At 45.1% G+C, this 13,689-nt stretch overlaps 1 protein-coding gene across 4 annotated transcripts in view; it reads left to right on the top strand.

Moving 5' to 3' along the window:
- apba2b (amyloid beta (A4) precursor protein-binding, family A, member 2b) overlaps window positions 1-6,173 on the top strand; it is a 79,092-nt gene extending 72,919 nt beyond the window's left edge. For 2 of the 4 annotated variants that reach the window (XM_063070270.1, XM_063070269.1), the window contains exons 13-14: window positions 4,335-4,475; window positions 4,688-6,173. In XM_063070270.1, the coding sequence (XP_062926340.1) occupies window positions 4,335-4,475; window positions 4,688-4,759 (213 nt within the window). In that variant the 3' untranslated portion in view covers window positions 4,760-6,173. The remainder of the gene's footprint in view (window positions 1-4,334; window positions 4,476-4,687) is intronic. The other 2 variants (XR_010020841.1, XM_063070268.1) reach the window with 2 other exon arrangements.
- The last annotated feature ends 7,516 nt before the right edge of the window (window positions 6,174-13,689 follow it).

Below are 13,689 nucleotides of genomic sequence, written 5' to 3'. Positions count from 1 at the left end.
AAGGGGGTGGGGAGAGGAGCACCAGAGGGAGGTGATGGGTGGCCAAGGAGATAACATGAGAGAGGGACAAGGGGATGGGAAATGGTGAAGGGGTGACATTACTGGAAGTTCAAGAAATCTATGGTCATGGCATCAGGTTGGAGGCTACCCAAACGGAATATAAGGTGTTGTTCCTCCAATCTCGGTGTGGCCTTATCCTGACAGTGGAGGAGGCAATGGATGGACAGATTGGAATGGGAATGGGAAAGATAGTGGAGAGGGCAGTTTGCTCGGGAGAGCACGCGTAAAGTCGCCAGTTAAATTGGGTGGCCACTGTGAGATCCCACTTTTTCTGGCAGATGGATCGTAGGTTCCTGGCAAAGTGGTCTTCCAACCTACATCGGGTCTCACCGAGATACAGGAGGCCACACCGGGAACACTGAACACAGTAAATGACCCCAACAGACTCACAGGTGAAGTGTCACCTCACCTGGAAGGACTGTTTCGGGCCCTGAATGGTAGTGAGGGAGGAGGTGTAGGGGAAGGTGTAACACTTGTTCCACTTGCAAGGATAAGTGCCAGGTGGGAGATCAGTGGGAGGGAGATGAATGGACAAGTGAGTCATGTAGGGAGTGATCCCTTTGGAAAGCAGGAAGTTGGGGGGGGAGGAAAAAAATGTGTTTGGTGGTGGGATCCAGTTGGAGATAGTGGAAGCTTCGGAGAATTACATGCTGGACATGGAGGCTGGTGGGGTGGTAGATGAGGACAAGAGGAACCCTATCCCTGGTAGGGTGGAGGGAGGGTGGGTTAAGAGCAGACATGCGTGAAATAGAAGAGATGCAGTTAAGGACAGCATTGATGGTGGAAGAAGGGAAAAAGGATATCTCCTTCATTCTAGAATAAAAAGTCTCATCCTGAGAGCAGATGCGGTGGAGACAGAGGAATTAAGAGAAGGGGATAGTGTTTTTACAAGTAGCAGGGTGGGACGAGGTATAGTCCAGGTAGCTGTGAGAGTCCGTTGGTTTACAATTTATATTATAAATTTTGATTATTTCTATCATAATTCCATCCTCCCGCCACCCTACCAGGGATAGGCTTCCTCTTGTCCTCTCCTACCATGCCACCAGCCTCCATGATTGAATTCTCCGAAACTTCCGCCACCTCCAACAGGAACCCACTGCCAAACAGATCTTTCCCTCTCCCCCACTTCCTGCTTTCCACAGGGATCACTCCCTACATGACTCCCTTATCCATTCGTCCCTCCCCACTGATCTCCCTTCTGGCACTCATCCTTGCAAACATGACAAGTGCTACACCTGCCCCTACACCTCCTCTCTCACTACTATTCAAGCCCCAAACAGTTCTTCCAGGTGAGGCGACACTTCACACGTGTGTCTGTTGGAGTCGTATATGCTGTGTTCGGTGCTCCTGGTGTAGCCTCTTGTATATCGATGAGACCCTACGTAGATTGGGAGACCACTTCGCTGAGCATTTACCCTCTGTCCGCTAGAACAAGCGGAATCTCCCAGTGGCCACCCATTTGAATTCCACATTCCCATTCCGATCTGTCCATCCATGGCCTCCTCCACTGTCAGGATAAGGCTACACTGAGTTTGGAGGAACAACACCTTATATTTCGTCTGGGTAGCCTTCGACCTGATGGCATGAACATTGATTTCTCAAATTTCTAGTAATGCCTCCCCCCTTCACCATTTCCCATCCCCTTGTCCCTCTCTCATGTTATCTCCTTTCCTGCCCATCACCTCCTTCTGATGCTCCTCCCATCTTTTTTTCTTTCTTCCAATACCTTCTGTCTCTTTCACCAATCAACTTCCCAGCTCTTTGCTTCATCCCTCCCCCTCCGAGTTTCACCAATCGCCTGGTGTCTCTCTCCCCCTCCTCCCATGTTTCAAATCTACTCCTCAGCTTTTTTTTTTCCAGTCCTGCCGCACAGTTTTGGCCCGAAATGTCAACTGTACTTTTTTCCATGGATGCTGCCTGGACTGCTGAGTTCCTCCAGCATTTTGTGTGTTGCTCGGATTTCCAGCACCTGCAAATTTTCTCTTGCTTGTGATGGTGTTGGTGGCATCTGACCCACTGGTCTTCGTCGATCAGGACACGGAGCATAGGAACTGGGTGCTATGTTGCATTTGTACAAGTGGTTGGTGAGGCCACATGGTGTTGAGTTTTGAATTCCCTATTATAGAAAAAACATTATTAAGCTGAAGAGAGTGTGGAGAAGATTGATGAGAATGTGGTCAGGAATAAAGAGCCTGAGTTATAGGGAAAAGCTTCTCTGCAACTGCCACAGTAGAATGATGTACACACAGTACGAGATGTTACGCTGCACTCATACCAGTAACTGCATGTGTTGTGTAGGGTGTAGGGTTTAGGCTGCCTCACTACAGGACTGATGTGGTAGTAACACAGTGTGCAGATGAGATTCGCCGGGGTGGTGGCAGGAGTGGAGAGCTTGCTTCTGAGGAGAGATTCCATAGGCTGAGTTTGTCCTCACTGTTATGTCAGAGGTGGACGCGTGACCTGACAGAGCTTTATCAAATAAACAACAGAAAGGCAGAATCTTTACCTCCGGGTGTGGTGGGGGATCTAGAAGCAGACCTAGAACCGGGGGATCTAGAACCAGAGTGACCAGAGATTTAAGGTGAAAGGAGAGAAGTTTAAAGGTCTGAGGGGTACGTTTTTCAAATGGACGTCGCTGTTTATTTGGAATGTGTTTCCAGACCAGGTGGTAGAGGCAGGTACAGTATCACCGTAATGTTTACAGAACACAGAACAGTGTAATACCCTCAAACCACGATGGTCCTTCGGCCCACAATGTTGTGCCAAACTCATTGAAGCGCGAGTTGAACACCGAATTAAACCAACCCTTCCTGCCTACACATCATCCATATCCTTCTTCTCTGTACATTTAAAGTTCAAAAGTATGAAGTGCATATATGTCACCATGTACAATCCTGAGATTCATTTTCTTGTGGGCATTCACAGCAAATTCACAGCAAACCATTCATAGCAAATGGTTGAGACAGGTTCGATGTTGTCGTTTGAAGCTAAACTGGACGGCTATATGGACAGGAAAGGAATGGAAGGTTATGGGCTGAGTGCAGGTCAGTGGTACTAGGTGAGAGTAAGTGTTCGGCATGGACTAGAAGGGCCGAGATGGCCTGTTTCCATGCTGTAATTGTTATATGGTTATAATACAACAGCATCAATGAAAAACTGCACACAAAGACAGACAACCAACCAATGTGCAAAAGAAAATAAATTGTGCAAATGCAAAACTAGATGGATAAATAGTTAAAATTGAAAGTGAGTGCATAGGTTGTGGAATCAGTTCAGTATTGTTGTGAGTGAATTTATCTGCACAAGTTCAAGAGCTTGATTGTTGAAGGGTAATAACCTGGTGGTGAGGGACATGAGGCTGCTGTACCTTTTTCCTGATGGCAGCCGTGAGAAGAGAGCATGACCTAGATGGTGGACGTCCTTGATGGATGCTGCTTTCTTGCAACAGCGCTCCAATAGTGGAGAGGGCTTTGCTCGTAACAGACTGGTCTGTATCCACTTTGTTTGATAGGCTTTTCTGTTCTTGGGCATTGGTGTTTCCATACGAGGCCGTGATGCAACCAGTCAGGATGCTCTCCACTGTGCAACTATGGAAGTTTGTCAAAGTTTTAGATGATGGGCTGAGTTTGCACAAATCTCTAAGTAGAGGCATTGCTGTGCCTTTTTCAGTGCTGGTCTGGGTGTTTCTGCCCCGGCAGTAAGTGCTATTCTTTATTTGCTGCTGATCATTCTGCTCTTCACTAAATGCCCTGTGATGGTTATCACGAGGACATGGTTTCTCTGAGTGTGGGGATGTTGTTCAGCCTGACTGTATTGCAGTGAAGCATCAGTAAGTGGCAGTAGTGGACTGCACCGGGTTCTGAGCAAATTGGATCCACAGTTTTGCACTCAGTAAGAATATTATAGGATCTGTGAAGCTAAAACCATGATTCAAGACTGTTTAATGTCATTTGCAGTTCACAACTGTATAGAGAACAAAATGGTTGTTACTCCAGATCCAATGTAGCAAAAAAAAATGCAGTAATAATGAAAAAACAAGCAACAAATAAAAACACATAAGATAGCAGATAGACGTTTGTCCACGAAGTGACACTAGGTTCAGGAGGTGACTAGCAGGAAATGATAAAGTACCGGTGGGGTGGGTTAGTGGGTGGAGTTGCTGTTTGGGGGAAGTAACTAGATTTGGAATCTGGTGGTCTTGGTATGGACACAGACTCCTCCCTGATGGAAGTGAGATGAACAGTCCCTGAGCACGCACCCGGTCTTTGTTACAGATCTGTAGCTTGATGCGAGGTGGTATTGCAGAACGTGGAGGAGTCAGAGTGGGTCATCGCATCATTGATATCAATGGGCAGAGCGTTGTGGCTACAGCCCATGAGAAGATCGTCCAGGCCCTGTCTAATTCAGTGGGAGAGGTAAGGACCCCTGGCCTTTATTGATAACCCCTTTCCTATTCCCTCATCCACAATTCCCTTTCCTCCTGCCTCTCTTTCTCTCTCCACTTCTACTTATTTTTCCATCTCTTTGATTCTTCTCACCTAATTTTCTTCCAACACTCGCTCACTCTCTGTCTGTTCAATGTGAATGAAATAGAAGATTTTAATTACTTAACTTTCAAAAATTGTAGATTCACATGAAGACGATGCCAGCTGCTATGTTCAGGCTCCTGACTGGGCAGGAAACACCATTGTACATCTGAGAGTGGACAGCCCCTCCTCGGTGAACAAGAGCTTCCAGCAAATTTACCGCAACTTCTTTATGGGAAAGAGATGACCAGTGGACTGCTGACGATGCCAGTTCCTCCCAAGTCCTGTGCGCGTGGTGTGTGTATGCGTCTGCTCCTTGTGTCTGTCTTGTCAGTCTGTGTGTCTGCATGTCTCTACCCTCACTCTCTACCAACAACGGCCGCTCCCATTGAGGCACTGCTGGAAAAGACAAAAATACTTTGCGTTTTAGGATATCAGACCAGTTTCCTTTCAAAGTTTTTGAAGACAAATGTCACTGCCATGGGCTGTGGATGTGCAATAAAGAACACAGTGTCCAATGAAGAGGTGAATTCCGTGACAATCTGTTACCTTTAGTTGTGAGGACACAGGGATACCTGTCAGCCAATTAACCTGAGCTCTCTCACTCTTTACAGGGAAATTCCTTTGTACATTCATCCCGCTCAGTGCGACAGTGCAGATGTCTCTTGTCGGTTGCTGGAGGAAGGTCTGGAGTTTGTTTGTACAGTGTGTTTTTGCTGGCCAAATTGGTTACATTAAGTCTTTGCATTTGTGTTTTGGAATGTTGTGGTTGCCATTAGAGGCCCAATTTTACTCGTGTTCCTCTTCGTTGGCACAGTTGGAACAGGACAGATTCTGTAGTTGATGTATTAGTGACTGTTGTGTGAAGGTGAAGGTGAAGTAACAGGATCTGAAATAAGTGTTAACAACAGTTGGCATTGGAGTATCAATTGGATAGATCCAGCACAACTCCTGCTGGAGAGCAGAGGAGGCAAGAGGACCAGGGATTGGGAAGAGCATGGGGGGGGGGGGTGGTGGTTGTTGAAATAACAAGAGGAGCAGATGAACAGAGGCAAAATCTGAGCATTAAATGCTGTGAAAAGCCAATTGTCACAAATTTATTTGAAAATAATCTTTAATCCACAAGATTCAATACAGTTTGCAAGGTACAAAAAATAAATCAACTCATTTAATATTTTGTGTCAAACTGTACAGAGTGAGCTTGCTCACAAAACTTGTTTTCATTTGCCATTAAGTTAATTAATAATTTATATCTTTTCTTCACAAATGTTAAAATATACATATACAACATACAGCTCCCATTATCTGTTAAATGATCCCAGTGGTGTGTGTCTCAAGTAGCCTCTGACAACCAAGTCCAGCTCCTGGCCTTCACATGTCGCTTAGCCAATCCTGTGATGCCACTGTACGAGACTCCACATATCACAGACAGCTAGGACACAACACATTTGTCAACCTCGACCAATGGAGGGCATTGTGGAAATAAATAAATGAATATGTTCTTTCCAAACTCATTTCTTGACACATGTACAGATGGTGCCATTTCATGTTACAGAAGATCGTGATAAAGACGGTTTTTTGGGAACACAACACCCAGTAACACCGTGGTCACCTGTCATGTTTAAACAGGCAGCTGTTTGATGGAATTGCAGAATGGCTGTCCTGCTCAGGCTGGAAGCCATTATCATGTTCAGTATTGAATTCTTGCATGATTCTCAGTCGCTTCCTCCTGTCAGTGGGGTACAGAGACAGGATGAGTGGTTGGTTGGACAAACAGGTGGGTATCCCAGTTCCTCCCACTGCAACCCACCAAGACCTTTGGCATGGACAAGGTCTCAGGCACAGTTCTGCAGTTTGTAAAGAGAGCTAACGAAGGGCTGCTGCTGATTTTTGCGAGTATTCTCTGCACTGTCCCTCTCACTCAGTGTGTTCACACATCATCAGAAGCACCACTGGAGAAGTGGAATAAGCTCACGGCCACCAGCTACATTGCCGGGACGGTGTACCCATCGTCACCAGGAGCGGCTCACTGCCACCAGCTACATCACCGGGACGGTGTACCCATCGTCACCGGGAGCGGCTGGCCATCTCCAGCTACATCACCGGGACGGTGTACCCATCATCACCGGGAGCGGCTCACTGTCACCAGCTACATCACCGGGATGGTGTACCCATCGTCACCGGGAGCGGCTTGCCGCCTCCAACTACATCACCGGATTGAGGATACTGCCCAATCACAGGTCAACGGTCCTCAGTCCGGACAGAAGAAACCCAAGAGGGGTTCTGTATTTCCTTGCTGTCTAGTGAGCTGTATATGAACCTTATCCTGTTGGAGAAGATTGCTCACAGTTGTCATGGATGCAGTCCACTTTTAACAGGGGAGCAAGGGGCTGAGATTACAGGAGGCGGAACCGGGGGTAGACCTGCTTCAGCAGATACCAGAGGCTTCTGTTCAATGCAAATTCAAGAACAGTTCCGGTTTTGTTCTCCCACCTGACGTGCTGACGTTTGGCAGGTCACGGCATCGTACGGGGTAGGTAGCTCGGCTGGGAAGAGTTACTGGGACTGTGAATGGACACATTCCCTCTAACTTGTAATGACCAGTGTGTGCAAAAATCTTGATCTGTGCAACTTTATTTGCTCAGTGACAACATGTGCACACTGAATTTCATACATAGAGGTATTCATTTCAACTGCCAGCAAAAAACACTGTCAATAAGAACTTTGATCTCTTCTGGGTTTGATCGTTTTCATTCTCATCATCTGCAATCTTACAAAACGCACATAGTAGGCCTGGAGCGGGTAATGAAGGATTTTCTCGCCGGAGCTTTTGCACACTGTCCATATGTGATTTGCTTGCTAAATGATGCTTTAAAAAGTGAAGTTTCCAAATATCACTCCACTTCTTCCCATTGCAAATTCTCCAGCAATTTTTGCATCGTGACAGTACATGCAAGTAACACCAAATTCTGTATTGTACACATAAATAGCATCAGAAACCTGGACAATATACCAATGACATCTGAAGGCACTTGAAAAGTGCCATCAACACTGTCATCGAAACATCTTAAATATCAGTTGGGAAGATAGAAGAACCAACATCAGTGTGCTAAATGAAGCAAAAACAACAAACATGGAAGCCTACGTCATCAAGAACCAACTAAGATGGAGCGGTCATGTTCGGATGAAAGACAAATGTCTGCCGAAACGAATCTTCTACTCCCAGCTTAAAGAAGGCAAACGTAAAAGAGGTGGACAACAGAAGAGGTTCCAAGACATCTTAAAAGCCAACATGAAGAAATGTAACATCGACATCAACAATTGGGAAACCAATGCCAAGGACAGGAAACTCTGACAAGCCATCATCCGAGAAGGAACAGCAACTTTCAAAGCCAAAAGAAGTGTAGAATTAGAGAAAAGAGAAGAAAATGGAAAGAGGGGCAGCAACAACCAAAGCCCAATCTGCCATCTGGAACTACCCGCCCTAATGCGGAAGAACTTTCAAAGCCAAGATTGGACTCATAAGCCACTTGAGAGCCCATAAATAGATCAACAGAACAAAGACCATCATCCTCGACCTCGAGGGATAGCCACGATGACGATTTCTTGTAGTTGCACGTTCCTGACCTCATGAGCTTTTGGTGCAGCAGTTTCTACTGTTTCATTAAGCCATTCCATTTCAAATGAGCTAGCAGTTCTTTTACGCTTCGCGTCCTTTGCTTCTTTGGAATTCGATATGATGAATCAATTTCTTCAATAAAACAGGATAAATAAGTCAATTTTAAAGTCTGCAGACAAATCATAAAAAGCTTCAGGTTGTCAAAACCGTCCGCATCAGAAACCGGAAAAGGAAATGTGATTATGTACGATCATGAAATACATTTAACAAGCCCACAAGGTAGAGGGTGACAACCCTTTATGCGCAGTTTAAATTCTTTTGTGCACTAGTAGCGAAAAATGGGCATTATTATATTAGGAGCATTGCCTATGCTGTACCGGCAGAGGAGGACAAGTGAGGGAGATCCAAGCACAAGCCTCTGGAAAACAAAGGGAATTACCATGAAAAATAACAGCCTCACTCCATTGTAGTTTTCACGAGGCTGACTGACCCCAGTCTCACCTCAAATCGTTGCCTATCATACCCATAACAAGAGATTCCCTCACCTATCAATCCACTGCCAGCAGCCTCACTTCGACTGATGATGGCACAGCATACACATGAGATCATGGTGAGGCCACACCTGGGTTGTGTACAGGTGAGAACGCTTGGTGTGACCACACCTGGGGTTGTGTACACATGAGATCATGGTGAGGTCACACCTGGTGTTATGTACACGTGTGATCACGGTGAGGCTACACCTGGGGTTGTGTACACGTGAGATCACAGTGAGGCCACACCTGGGGTTGTGTACACATGAGATCATGGTGAGGTCACACCTGGTGTTATGTACACGTGAGATCACAGTGAGGCCACACCTGGGGTTGTTAACAGGTGAGAACTTGGTATGACCACACCTGGAGTTGTGTACTGGTGAGATGAGACCTTGGTGAGGTCACACCTGGGGGTGTGTACAGGTGAAAGGGAAACAGTTGTGTACGGTTGTGGGGAAAATGAAGAAGGTGCAGGATAAACAAAGAAATACTTAAATGGTAAAATAGTACAGCCATAGTTGTTTCGAGAAATCAAAACTAATGCAAAAGCAGAAGCGAGGGCATAGAGAAATGAGCGCAAAAATTTGCAGTAAGATAGAGGGTTGAAAAGCTTTTAAAATCCCATAGAGAGCAACTGAAAGAATCATTAGGAGGGAAAAAATGAAATATGAAAGCAAGCTAGCAAACAATATCAAAGTGGATAGTAAAACCTTTTCCGAGTATGTAATACAAGAGAGATGAGAGTGAATAGAGGACAGCAAGAAAATGAGGACAGAGAAATAATAATGGGGACGAGGAGAAGGCAGATGAACTAAATGAGTATTTTGCCCCAGTCTTCACTGTGAAAGGCTGTGAAAAAGTGCTTGGCAAACTCAGAGGTCTTAGACATAGGGACAGAATTAGTCCATTCAGCCCATCAATTCTGCTCCATCATTAAATCATGGCTGATCCCGGATCCCACTCAACCCAATACACCTGCCTTCTCATCATATCCTTTGACGCCCTAACTGATCAGGGAACGATCACTTGTGCCTTAAATATACCCATGGACTTGGCCTCCACCGCATTCTGTGGCAGAGCATTCCACAGATTCACTACTTTCTGGCTAAAAAAATCCTCCTTACCTCTGTTCTAAAGGGTCACCCCTCAATTTTGAGGCTGAGCCCTCTAGTTCTGGATACCCCAACCATAGGAAACATCTTTCTCCGTCCACCCTAACTAGTCCTCTCAACATTTAGTAGGCTTCTGCCCTCTTCTGAATTCCAGTGAGTACAGGCCCAAAACTGCCAAATGCTCCTCATATGTTAACCCTTCATTCCCAGAATCATCCTCATGAACCTCCTCTGGATTCTCTCCAATAACAACACATTATTTCTGAGATATGGGGCCCAAAACTGTTGACAGTACTCCAACTGCAGCCTGACTAGTGTCTTATAAGGGCGCAGCATAATCTCCCTGCTTTTAGAAACCATAGAAACTACAGCACAGAAACAGGCCTTTTGGCCCTTCTTGGCTGTACCGAACCATTTTCTGCCTAGTCCCACTGACCTGCACACGGACCATATCCCTCCATACACCTCCCATCCATGTATCTGTCCAATTTATTTTTAATTGTTAAAAAAGAACCCGCATTTACCACCTCGTCTGGCAGCTCATTCCATACTCCCACCACTCTCTGTGTGAAGAAGCCCCCACCAATGTTCCCTTTAAACTTTTCCCCCCTCACCCTTAACCCATGTCCTCTGGTTTTTTTCTCCCCTTGCCTCAGTGGAAAAAGCCTGCTTACATTCACTCTATCTATACCCATCATAATTTTATATACCTCTCTCAAATCTCCCCTCATTCTTCTATGCTCCAGGGAATAAAATCCTAACCTATTCAACCTTTCTCTGTAATTGAGTTTCTCAAGTCCTGGCAACATCCTTGTAAACCTTCTCTGCACTCTTTCAACCTTATTTATATCCTTCCTGTGATTTGGTGACCAAAACTGAACACAATACTCCAGATTCGGCCTCACCAATGCCTTATACAACCTCTTCATAACATTCCAGCTCTTATACTCAGTACTTTGATTAATAAAGGCCAATGTACCAAAAGCTCTCCTTACGACCCTATCTACCTGTGACGCCACTTTTAGGGAATTTTGTATCTGTATTCCCAGATCCCTCTGTTCCACTGCACTCCTTAGTGCCTTACCATTAACCCTGTATGTTCTACCTTGGTTTGTCCTTCCAACGTGCAATACCTCACACTTGTCTGTATTAAGCTCCATCTGCCATTTTTCAGCCCATTTTTCCAGCTGGTCCAAGTCCCTCTGCAGGCTCTGAAAACCTTCCTCACTGTCTACTACACCTCCAATCTTTGTATCATCAGCAAATTTGCTGATCCAATTTACCACATTATCATCCAGATCATTGATATAGATGACAAATAACAATGAACCCAGCACTGATCCCTGTGGCACACCACTAGTCACAGGCCTCCACTCGGAGAAGCAATTCTCTACTACCACTCTTTGGTTCTTCCATTGAGCCAATGTCTAATCCAATTTACCACCTCTCCATGTATACCTAGTGACTGAATATTCCTAACTAACCTCCCATGCGGGACCTTGTCAAAGGCCTTCCTGAAGTCCATGTAGACAATATCCACTGCCTTCCCTTCATCCACTTTCCCGGTAACCTCCTCGAAAAACTCCAATAGATTGGTCAAACATGACCTACCACGCACAAAGCCATGTTGACTCTCCCTAATAAGTCCCTATCTATCCAAATGCTTGTAGATTCTTAGTACTCCCTTCAATAACTTACCTACTACCGACATTAAACTTACCAGTCTATAATTTCCCGGATTACTTTTCGATCCTTTTTTAAACAACGGAACAACATGAGCCACTCTCCAATCCTCCGGCACCTCACCTGTAGACAGCGACATTTTAAATATTTCTGCCAGGGCCCCTGCAATTTCAACACTAGTCTCCTTTATTATTCTATTCTCCTTGAATTATGTGGGCATGTGGCCAAGTGGTTAAGGCATTGGACTAGCAACCTGATAGGTCGGGGGTTCAAGCCTCAGCCGAGGCAACATGTTGTGTCCTTGAGCGAGGCACTTAATCACACATTGCTTTGCAACGACACTGGTGCCAAGCTGTATGGGTCCTAATGCCCTTCCCTTGGACAACATCGGTGTCGTGGAGAGGGGAGACTTGCAGCATGGGCAACTGCTGGTCTTCCATACAACCTTGCCCAGGCCCGCGCCTGGAGAGTGAAGACTTTCCAGGTGCAGATCCATGGTCTCGCAAGACTAATGGATGCCTTTATTTTTTTAATTCTCCTTGAAATACTTATACTTTATGCTTTATTGTTGCCAAAGAATTGATACTAGAACATAAATCATTGCAGCGATATTTGATTCTGCGCCAATAATACATTTGCCTTCTTTACCATAGACTCAACCTGTAAATTAACCTTCTGGGAGTCTTGCATGAGGACTTCTAAGTTTCTCTGCACCTCTGATGTTTGAACCTTCTCCCCATTTAGATAATAGTCCACATTATTGTTCCTTTTACCAAAATGCATTATCATTCATTTCCCAACACTGTATTCCACCTGCCACTTTTTTGCCCATTCTTCCAATTTGTCTAAGTCCTACTGCAATCACATTGCTTCCTCAGCACTACCTACCCCTCCACCTATCTTTGTATCATCCACAAACTTTGCCTCAAAGCTATCAATTCCACTATTCAAATCAATGACAAACAATGTGAAAACTAGCAGTCCCACCACTGACCCCTGAGGAACACCACGAGTCACTGGCAGCCAATCAGAAAAGACTCACTTTTATTCCCACTCACTGCCTCTTAGCTGTCAGCCATTCCTCTGTCCACGCCAGTATCTTTCTTGCAGTGCCACAGGATTTTATCTTGTTAAGCAGCCTCATGTGCGGCACCTTATCAAACGCCTTCTGAAAATCCAAATGAATTACATCCACTGCCTCTCCTTTGTCCACCCTGCTTGTTACTACCTTGAAGAACTCTTAACAGATTTGTCAGGCAAGATTTCCCCTTACAGAAACCCTGCTGACTTTGACTTATTTTATCATTAGTCTCCAAGTACACTGAAACCTCACCCTTAATAATAGACTCCAACAATTTCCCAAGCACTGAGATTAGGCTAACTGGCCTATAATTTCCTTTCTTTTGCCTTCCTCCCTTCTTAAAGAGTGGAAGGACATTTGCAATCTTTCAGTCCTCTGGGACCATGAATCACTTGAGGTTTCAAGGTACTTGGAGACTAATAATAAAAATGAGTCAAAATCAGCATGGTTTCTGTGAAGAGAAATCTTGCCTGACAAATCTGTTAGAGTTCTTCAAAGAAGTAACAAGCAGGGTTGACAAAAGAGAGGCCATGGATGTCATTTACATGGATTTTCAGAAGGCATTTGATAAGGTGCTACACATGAGGCTGCTTAACAAGATAAAATCCTGTGGTGTTACAGGAAAGAAACTGACACGGGAATGAAATGGCTGACAGGCAGGAGGCAGCAAGTTGGAATAAAAGGGGCTTTTTCTGGGTTGCTGTCAGTGACTAGTGGTGTTCCTCAGAGGTCAGTATTGGGATTGCTGCTTGTCACATTGTCAGTGACTTAGATAATGGAATTGATGGCTTTGTGACAAAGTTTGCGGATGATATGAAGATAGGTGGAGAGGTAGGTAGTGCTGAGGAAGCAATGAGATTGCAGCAGGACTTAGACAAATTGGAAGAATGGGCAAAAAAGTGGCAGTTGGAATAAGTGTTGGGAAATGTATGATAACGCATTTTGGTAAAAGGAACAATAGTGCGGACTATTATCTAAATGGGGAGAAGGTTCAAACATCAGAGGTGCAGAGGGTCTTGTGCAAGACTCCCAGAAGGTTAATTTACAGGTTGAGTCTGTGGTAAAAGTGCTAAAT

The sequence above is a fragment of the Mobula hypostoma genome, chromosome 18, assembly GCF_963921235.1.
Source record: "Mobula hypostoma chromosome 18, sMobHyp1.1, whole genome shotgun sequence".
Classification (NCBI taxonomy): Eukaryota; Metazoa; Chordata; class Chondrichthyes; order Myliobatiformes; family Myliobatidae; genus Mobula; species Mobula hypostoma.
This window is presented reverse-complemented; position numbering and strand designations above follow the sequence as displayed.